This window comes from Genypterus blacodes, unplaced genomic scaffold (genome assembly GCF_046128005.1).
Source record: "Genypterus blacodes isolate CSIRO-AG114 ecotype Tasmania unplaced genomic scaffold, CSIRO-AGI_Gbla_v1 ptg000099l_1, whole genome shotgun sequence".
NCBI lineage: Eukaryota > Metazoa > Chordata > Actinopteri > Ophidiiformes > Ophidiidae > Genypterus > Genypterus blacodes.
The window spans coordinates 403,801-413,397 of NW_027466903.1; the positions used below are offsets into that span (position 1 = coordinate 403,801).

Sequence of the window (9,597 nt, forward strand, 5' to 3'; positions counted from 1 at the left end):
GCATTCCCCAAGCGGTGGGCCTGTGTGCTCTCCTGAGGCTCAGGTTCTGGACCTTACCCTAACCATCAAGGAAGTTCCTGTCTGCCTGTCTATAAGTGGAGACTCTCTATGCTGTGATGGAAAACCAGATCCCCCGGGGTACTGTTACGCTCAAGCTCAGCGGGATAAGATTACGTGGATCCAGGCAATCAAAGGGAACGGAAGTACCCTTTAGAAATTGGTTCCTGCCTCGAATGGACAGTGAGGAACAGACCCAATGAGGCATTTTGTGTTCTGCTTGGGCATGGTGAATAGAATTACAGGAGAAAGGCAGGAAGAACATTTATTTAGAGGAGGCCTAAGAAATCCAATTTGTTTTATGTGTCACCGCATGGGCAGCTCTTTACTCCGGAACCCACACACACACACACACACACACACACATGCAATCGAGCATGTAAAACCACATACAGCTGTTTTGTGGGGGAAAACAGGACATCAGCGTCACTGAGGTGGTTGCTGTCGGTGGGCTGCCAGTGTCTATGGTTACCCTGAATGGGTGGTGTTTGTTGCCATTGTAGCTTTGTTTATGGCATGACGCTGGCACACCACAGAAAGCAGGTGCTTGTGGGACAAAGCCTCAAAGACCGACCACACAAAGGAACAGTGATGCTGTCAGCAGTTATGTGTACGTGTATTTGTATTAGTGTATTTATGACTGTAGGGTTGCACAGTTGCAATTTCCATGTTGTTTGGAGTAGTCCGAGTAAGATGCCTTCTTGGATAAACGCTCGTTTAGAAGCGTTATTGGCACAAGGGAGCAATACTATTCAGTTATGCACTCAGCACTGACAGTTTAATTGAAGAAGAGCAGCACACTAGAACATTTGGGCCGCCCCCTCAAAGGGATATGGATTGGAGGACAAGTCAAAATACTTGAAATGGACGAAAAAGACATTTCTCCTGTTCTGAAGCTAATTCTGAATAAATAGAGTTTTTAATTCCAGTAGGGTCGTACTAAACAACTAACTAAAAAAGGATCAGGCAAGTACAGAAGTACAGAACAATCACGAGCAAAAAGTCAATGTCAAAAGGTAAAAACTAAGGCTGAGACACAAGAATCAGGTAAGAGGGTAACACTGGAACAAACACTAACAATGTGACAGTGAGCGGGTGGAAGACAGGAGGAGATGTGCTGTGGAGCTGATGGGTTAATTAGATGCAGGTGTGCAGGCTGAGCAGGTGAAATGAATGAGTGGCAATCAGGAGGGAACTGGAAAGTGATCAGTGACCGCACCACACACACACACACACACACTCACACACACAGACAGGGGGAACACAGGGGACACATGGAAAGGGGGGAAACAAGGAAAACAGCTGGGTACACATCCAAGTCGACAGCAATTCATCCTGTGCTCATTCCAAAGAACATGTCACACACTCGGGCTGTGAGATTTGGCGCCGTTCTATTTTCACTTTTCTGTCACACTTCCTTTTCAGTATTTTAAGGCTCACACTTTTCGGCGTTCATGCTGTCGCGTGATAGCGTGACTATTCTAGTTGAAGAGTTAAAAAGCAAAACATAGTTTGGTGCAGAATGGATTGCACAAACAAACTAACAAAGCCTAAATATGACTAAAATGTGAAAAGACTTTAAGAAACGCATGTATGACGAGCTAAATGGGGAACAAGTCATAGTTTCAAATGTAACTCTAACTTTTGTGCTGTAGTCCACTGTATTGTAATCAAAGAGCATTTGAGCCGCTCTGTGGTTTGGCCTCTGGAGTTACTCAAACTGAGCCCTGTCATTCATGGAGTGTGTCACGGTACACCTCTGGATTATGTTCTAAGTGTGTGTCTGTGGTTTTGCATACTCCACGTGAGTGCACATCCCAGTGGACTTGTAAATGCAGAGACACATGCTTGTCAAATGCCTGTTTTTACCCAGGGTAAGAAAATTGGTAAAGTTTCTTTTATATTACTGCTTTACTCTGTCCACATTTGCTATGAGATTAATTGATTCTGTTTTATGTTGCCCCATTGACATCTTTATATGTTCAGTTCCTTTGCTCTGATGATCTTTAAACCCTTTGGGGATTAATGTCTCATCTGACACCCAGACACCTCCTCCTGTTTCTCATTATAGTGCCAGATACATAAGTGTTGCATTTAAACACTAAACTTAAGCTGTTGTCAAATCTGCCTATCATAGTATTCATAGTTGCTTTAAACAGTTATTTGCTTGGACTTGCAGGCTCTTATTCATAAACATCCCGTCAGTGTGACTTCATCCTCTCATTAATGCTTCCTGTGCTCAGCTGGGGGTTTCCAGCTCTTAAAGACCACCCTCGACCTTGTGTGGTGACTTTTCGGTCGTAACGAGAGGTCGCGCGCCAAGCTGACATTTCTCCTAATTGCTTACGTGAGTGGAGGTTGAAGAGCACCTCAGTGGGTCCTCTGAGAGGAGCCCTGGAGGGGTCGGGTCAGCACCGTCATCGTCCTTTACCTTTCTTCCTTCCTTCCTTCCTTCCTTCCTGGGCTTTAGTTGCCATGACCTGGCTATGAATTGGTGCATTGATCTGACTTGAGTCTATAAAAAGAGGTCTTGACTATTTTTAGTCATTCATCTCTGCTGGCCTCAAGTGAAGTTGGTTAGCTGCGATCAACATGGCTTCACCCTAACTGATCGTATGGCGCCATCTAGAGGTTGTTGCAGGGCAAACACTTTCTGCAATACTGTGTAAAACATTAATGTGATATGTTTATGTTTTCAATTGGCCCAACTCCAGCCCACTTGCAAATACGATCCACTGAGCTGTTTCTGTCTGCATCATCCGTAAAACACAAATCTTAACTCAGGCGGTGATACATACGAGGGCCGGGTGTCGGGCCAGCGTCTCACTGTGCCCGGCGGAGCGTCCTGTGTGGTCTTTTAAGTTTGTCAGTGTCGGCCACACCGCTCACTTCAGCAGCCCCCAGATGGCTCTTTCATCTAAGCCAGGATCAAAGGCGGTGTGACGAGGAACAGGATGCTCTCTGACCTTTACCTTCAAATACTCACAGCATGGCTTGCGGCGGTATTCTTGTCTTTAATGTGTATGTCACAACCATAGAAGCTGTCCTGAATATTATGATTGAAATACTGTGTCCTTTGTTTGATTGAGTATGACCGTGTACCCTGTTTGACCTTAATCTTGTCTTTTGCAGGTATCCATTCCTGACACAAGTGCTGCCTGCATGCACGGGGTTCTGGAGTTCCTGTACTGCGGTATGCTGACTCCCTCTCCTGGTCTGGAACCCATTGAGCTGATCATTCTGGCCAATCGTCTTTGTTTACCTCGCCTGGTCGCCCTCACAGGTAAAAACAAGTGTGAACGATTGTGTGTTCAGCAGGGTTGTGTGTACAAGCGATTGGATGATCATGTGGGTGTGTGTGTTGCTGGTGCGTGTGCTGTGAATACTGACATGGGTGCGTTTGTGTGCATCTCCAGAGCAACACGCCGTGGATGAACTTCTCCAGTGGGCAATGAAAGGAACGGACATCGATGGACAGGTGTTGGGTTACCTGGAGCTGGCACAGGTTACAAACTACTCTCCCTAAAAGAATCATTTATAATTCATCCCTAAATGAACTTTTTTACATTCAAACAGAAGATGACACTGTAACTACCATTGCTGCATATGATAAACGTTGGTTTCAGCAAATAGTTTATCTCTTCACTTCATCTTCTATGTTGCAGTTCCACAATGCCAAGCAACTATCAGCTTGGTGTCTCCACCACATCTGCACAAACTACAACAGCATCTGCCGCAAGTTTCCCAAAGACATGAAAGCCATGTCTCCAGGTACACGCTCTCCTTCTTCTTTGGTCTTTAAACACCAGATTATGGTTCTATTTGATAGCCAACATGTGTCTAAGGGTCCTTAATTCCTTGATGTGCTGGTTGTTTCCTTGTCTTGCCTTTATATCATTTTCTTTTCCATCTCCCCATTCTGTCCTCTTTGATTCTTCTTCTCCTATGATTTCCTGAAGTGACACTTGAAATAAATCCTGTTTGACATTTGAAGTTCTCTGCGCCGTCTTATCTTTGTTGTAAATATCCTTTCCCTCCTTCTCCGCAGAGAACCAGAGGCACTTTGAAAAGCAGCGCTGGCCACCCGTGTGGTTCCTAAAGGAGGAGGACCGCTACCTGCGCTCGCAGAAGGAACGGGAGCGCGAGGAGGAGATCTTGCGCAAGCAGCACACCAAGCGGGGCTGGTGTTTCTGGAGACACTCGTCTTCCTCTCCACATGTCTCCTAATCGTTTCCTCCTGGGTCGCCCCTGCCAGCATCACTAACCCCTCTTTAACACGTCAAAAGGAGGTCAGCTTTGAAGCGACACAGCGCTACTACGCCTGAATGTTTGCTGGGCGTTAGAGGGGCCTGTACGTGCCTCTTTACATATGCGTGTGTGGATTTATGATTGGGTGTATTTCGGTATGCTTGTGTGACTAGTGTAGACTCGACTGAGGGGTATCTGCATGGATGTGTGTGTGTGTGTGTGCGTGTGTGTGGGGTTACTGGTGTGTTTGAGTGACTGATGCTCCCGAGTTGAGTGCTTTGCAACTTCCTGATCGCCCTGATCTTAAAGGCCCCTGGTCCCCTCTAGCAGAGCTCTCAGTGTCCCAGCCTTTGAGTGATTGGACTGGGAGTAAGGGCTCTATATCGCTCTCAGTCTCCATCTGTCTCACATTGACCTTAATAACTACTACACGTCGACCACTGCAAGTCCTCTCGGGGAGCTTACCTCTGCCTTCACTTGTTACACTGACTGTTAGCTTGCATATACAGAGCTGTGCCCAAACTCAACCCCTATAAACCAGCACTGGATACCCAGGAATTGAACAGACGATGTAATTGTTGTTATTTTGATATTATTTTTACCTTTTGTATTCCTTCCTACACCTTTTTGAGAAAGCTCTTTATCAGGGGAAATGGCACACACTACTCCTGGGAAAGTGTAGAGGACTTCAGATGAGGTCACGCCGTCAAAACGAGATGATAAAGAGTTCGCAATCGAGGACGACCTGAGCGCCGTTAGTGGGTTAGGATGATCCCATCAGCAGGATTGAGCAAAAACACATTTGCCATTAGGCTTGATGCGGTGCCCACCCTCATCCTTCACCCCTGGCACACCCGGGTCCCCTCTTCCGGCTCGCCCCTCCTCCTCCTGCTGCCGTCAACGGGCACCCACCTGCTCCTCCTTGAAGAGTTGGATTCACCAAACTGCACTTCAAGCGTGAGCGTTCTATAGCAATGACAGGGTTAAAGAGAGCTCGTCTTACTTGATACCTCTGCCACGGAGGAACGACGGATCCAGTATTAAACAAATAACGTCCATGACCACTATCTTTTTCGTTGAAGCACCTCAGCCAGCCTGCCTTTTCACCCCTACACCACTAGGGGCAGCACAGCTCAGGGCCCCTGCACTAATCCTCACGCTAACAGGAGTGTTTTTTTATGCCTGTAATTTCTATAACCTACTTTCAATATCAAGGTCAACAGTTGATATGTAATTATTTCTGAGTGTTATGGGGGGAAAAAGCGTTTTAAAAATTGTAACTATTAATTCTTGCCTGATTCTGAATACCAAAGCTGTGATTTCTTTTCTTCCTTTTTTTAAATCTCGGTTTTCCTCACTTTCTTCATTTCCTCCCTGTTTCCTTCACTATGAAGAGAAAGGGAGGGAAGATAAAGTGGCTTAATAAGAGCAGCGGAGTAACATTTTAGTTTTCCTTATATAGTGTTTAGGCGTATATAAAAGTGTTACTGCTGGAATTGAAATGGTGCTTAAAGACACAACAAGACAGTGTCCACGTGAACACACAGACACACACAGTTTGTATATTAACAGTGTTTGTCTAGATGTCGTTTTGTGTTTACCTGCGATGAACATTCAGATATGTACGTCAAATGCATTCGAATTCCACACGTGATCGTTTAAAAAAACAACAACCTTGTCCTCGTCTAAATGCTAACGGTAAGAATTCAAAGTAGGTCATTGACTTAGAATGTGCAGATTTTAAACATGCTGTTGTTGCGAGCTTGTAATGTTTTCGCTGCTTTTTTTGTAATGGAAACAATGTCGTCTGTTTAGCGTTCTTGTTAACCAGGAAATATTCTTACTTTAGGGAATTGTTGCGAAATGACAAATGGTTTTGACATGTAATTGCATTGAGAGAGCAAATCAGATTTTTCTCGTTAAGGGTGCTAATTTCTTTGGGCTTTAGGACTGAATGTGAAAACAAGACTTTAGGGTGATGGATTTCTATTAGCACGTTGTTCTATTTGTGGGTTTGCACCCCTCAGCTTTACCCAGGCGGCTGTAGGAAATGGATGGATGGTGTGAGACATGTGGCGCGTACTGCCGTTCCCCACGGGAGCTGTAAAAGTCATTGTCAGCTACCAGAATAGAAGTGGAAGAGGATCTCACGAGACCCCGAGTGAGAATTGAGCTGAAAAGTGGGAAAGTGCCGGAAAAGTGGGCGAGCCACATGCAACGTACACATTTGGATTAAAGATCACCCCAGTGAAATCAATGACTGGGCAAATTGGAAAGGAAACCTAAGGGGAGAATGTTTGGGTCAGTTCTGATGGACTTTCCTGCTCTCTTTTTATTAGATTAGACTTATTAATGATTGGTGAAGCCTCTTCTTTTGGTCGATGTGCCTTAAAATTGCACAAACTTACTCAGAACTAAAAGCTAGTTTTGGTTTTCAATGACAGTATCGTAGTTTAAACCTGCAGACGGGTTCTGCAGCCGTTGATATGATGGATCGACATGACAATGATACAACCATGTGATGGATTCTGGCTTTGCTTTATGCAGATTCAACCATTGTCCTTATCTGGGGGGGGGGGGGGGGGGGGGGGTCTGAGCTGACCCCAGCCACGCCTGTGGAGACTCTACAGGCCTGCTGCTTGTTTTTATGCAGATAAACAGTCTTGAAGTAAATAGTTTTAGAGTGTATAGCTTGGTCTTGCCATTTGGCCTTAGAATTAGAAACTTCAAACCACTTACTTTGAGAAAGCAAAGGGTTTTTATGGACACTGGCTGGCCTGTGTGCTGGGAGGGTGCAACCACTTTCACAATGTGGTTCATTTGCATGGTGGCCTAACATTTTCATTGACACTTTATTCTCTAGTCAGTGTTGGAATGCACTTTCTTCTTTTTTGTCTATGACTACCTTGTTGTGCTTCGCATGAATTGTTCTTTGTGTATGATTGTTTCTAAACCTGATGATTGTAGCACAATATTTCCACTGAAAGTCTTTTAAAATTTGCCCACCTCACCTGCTCAGTGCGGAGCAGAATAACTCATCCGCCGTCACGACTAATGCTTAGTTGGAAGTAAATGCTACAGTAGCTATTTTTATGCTAAATGGCTTTTATGCACAAATCAGTTTACTAATCAGCTTACAGTAGCATCATCTATCAATAATATGATGAGAGTCCACAGACGTAACTGGAGACTCCAATTGGTGAGACCTGTGGTTCTGTACAGTATTAGAGCTGTCACTTTGATTTCATTGCTGTGTCATTCATGTAACCTGTATGACATAGAATGCATCTTTCACAATGTCCTTATGGCTGGTTTGGCCTGCATGATTGGACTAATGGCTTGGGCGGAGCATGATGCATGCTTTGGGGTTCGGCTGTCTGCTGTATATAAAGATGAGTTTCTTAACCTTTGGCCCCATGTGAGGTCTTTTCATGTCCAGATGGTGTCACTGGAATTTTTTATGGCTGGTATACTGCAATTATTTAAAAACATATAATTATGAACTATGTGATTGAATTGAGATAATTGGGACCTGAAAATTGGGTTAGAGCCTCAGAAAAGGTTAAGCGACTCTGTGTAGATGGACGTGAAAGATTAAAGCCTTGTCTGCGCCCACACTGCCCTCTAGAGGCCAAAGTCCCATTCTCATGTCTTTAGTGTTTTGTTTTTGTCTTTCCACACCAATTCCAAGTTATTGTCTGTGTTTTCTTGGTCCGACAGGCCTGTTGACAAGAGAACACAGTGTTTTTAGTCTTCGGTGTCTGCTTTCCTGTGCCTTCAATGAAATCTAATGGCACTGAAACTGCCACCCTCTGCTTTCAAAGTACCATCAATGATACAAGTCAAGAAATACAGATGTGAAAAGCAGAAATAACAGCCGGCAGCTCATTATTGTACAGTATCTTAGCGCTTATGTGTTGACTGCAGAGAGCCGTTCTTAGCTGTTATGGGCATATTGAGACCTTCCTCCAGCATACTGTTAGACGTGGAGCTTTACAAGTTCAGTGTAATTACATCTTCCTCTAAAGCTTTGCAACAGATATTTATATAATGAAATGACCAAGAAACCCAGTGAACCAGCAGTTTTACAATAGTGTTTTTAGTGTACTGCACTCTGTCAGGTGCCTACACTTTCTATTATGTAGCCTAATGCAACTTTGTGATAAGTATCCTATTTTACATTTATCTTCATTGAAATCAAAATATCGCGTGATTTAAGTTTATCTCTCCCTGTAAGCCAAATTCACTCATCATATTGCTTCCACTATTTAGCTGCAATTTAGCTGCAGTCTTGCCTAAAGTCAGTGTATTCTAAGTTGGGGATTGGCACCTGTGAACTACTGGTTTGATTAAAGGCAAATATTAGCTGTGACCACGATATATATTATGCTTTATTGATAATAGTTGTTATCCAAAGTGACTTACAGTACACTGTTTGTATTCACTAAGCTGATGTACACATGTGGCTGTGTGCACAGGGAGGCCCAGGGCAGGAGGAGCTGCTGATAGGTAGAAATGGTCTCTATACTGTAATTGCTAAGTGAGTCGTATATACTGTATAGTGTTGTTATGCACTTTTATTTCCATTGACTCCTTTGCGTTTTATTAACATGTACTGCTCATGCTCGTGTTTAGGACAATAAAAGGCAAACGAAAGAGCACACCACACTCACAAACTATTAAGGGCTTTCTACAAATATACAACAATCAGAATGTTTTGCTGCTGCTGCTGCAACAAAATAAAAGTTTTGAAAACTAAAATTTGTAATATTTTTGAACCACTGTGATTTGTACAAACTTCAAACAAAAGTAGAAAAAAGTAGTTTTTTTTGCCATTTCAGTATTTTGATGTTTGACATGAATTTTATTAAAGTTGTTAATCTTTTGAACTTGTCGTCTCACTTTTGTTCTTGTCATATGTGTTAGAGAAGAAAGTTTCAGTCTGCTGGTTTCACACTTTGTTATGATAAAGAGAGAGAGAGAGACTCGCCTGCTCTAAAAGGTGAGTAAAATGGTATTATCCAAACCCAAAATTGGAAAAATGCAGATTCCATTTTGAGTTTCATATTTGAAAAATGTAAACATGTATGTACAAACTTTACGACTATATTCAACCAGAGATGGCAATAGCAGTAATGTGAAATGAAGTGGCACCAACAAATTATTTTTTGTTATCAACATATGGTATAGGATGCATATAATATTGTAAATAATCTATATGTAATATGTAGAGAAGTGTCTAGGTGTGATTGCAAACTGAGACCAAAATCAGGACAGATTAAAATAAAAAAT

At 43.2% G+C, this 9,597-nt stretch overlaps 1 protein-coding gene across 7 annotated transcripts in view; it reads left to right on the forward strand.

Annotated features, from left to right (window-relative positions):
- Positions 1-9,190, forward strand: part of rhobtb4 (Rho related BTB domain containing 4) — a 37,992-nt gene extending 28,802 nt beyond the window's left edge. For all 7 annotated transcript variants that reach the window (XM_076159719.1, XM_076159718.1, XM_076159720.1 and 4 more), the window contains 4 exons: positions 3,190-3,340; positions 3,474-3,562; positions 3,723-3,828; positions 4,106-9,190. In XM_076159719.1, coding sequence (XP_076015834.1) covers positions 3,190-3,340; positions 3,474-3,562; positions 3,723-3,828; positions 4,106-4,284 — 525 coding nt within the window. In that variant the 3' untranslated portion in view covers positions 4,285-9,190. The remainder of the gene's footprint in view (positions 1-3,189; positions 3,341-3,473; positions 3,563-3,722; positions 3,829-4,105) is intronic.
- Positions 9,191-9,597: the final 407 nt, after the last annotated feature.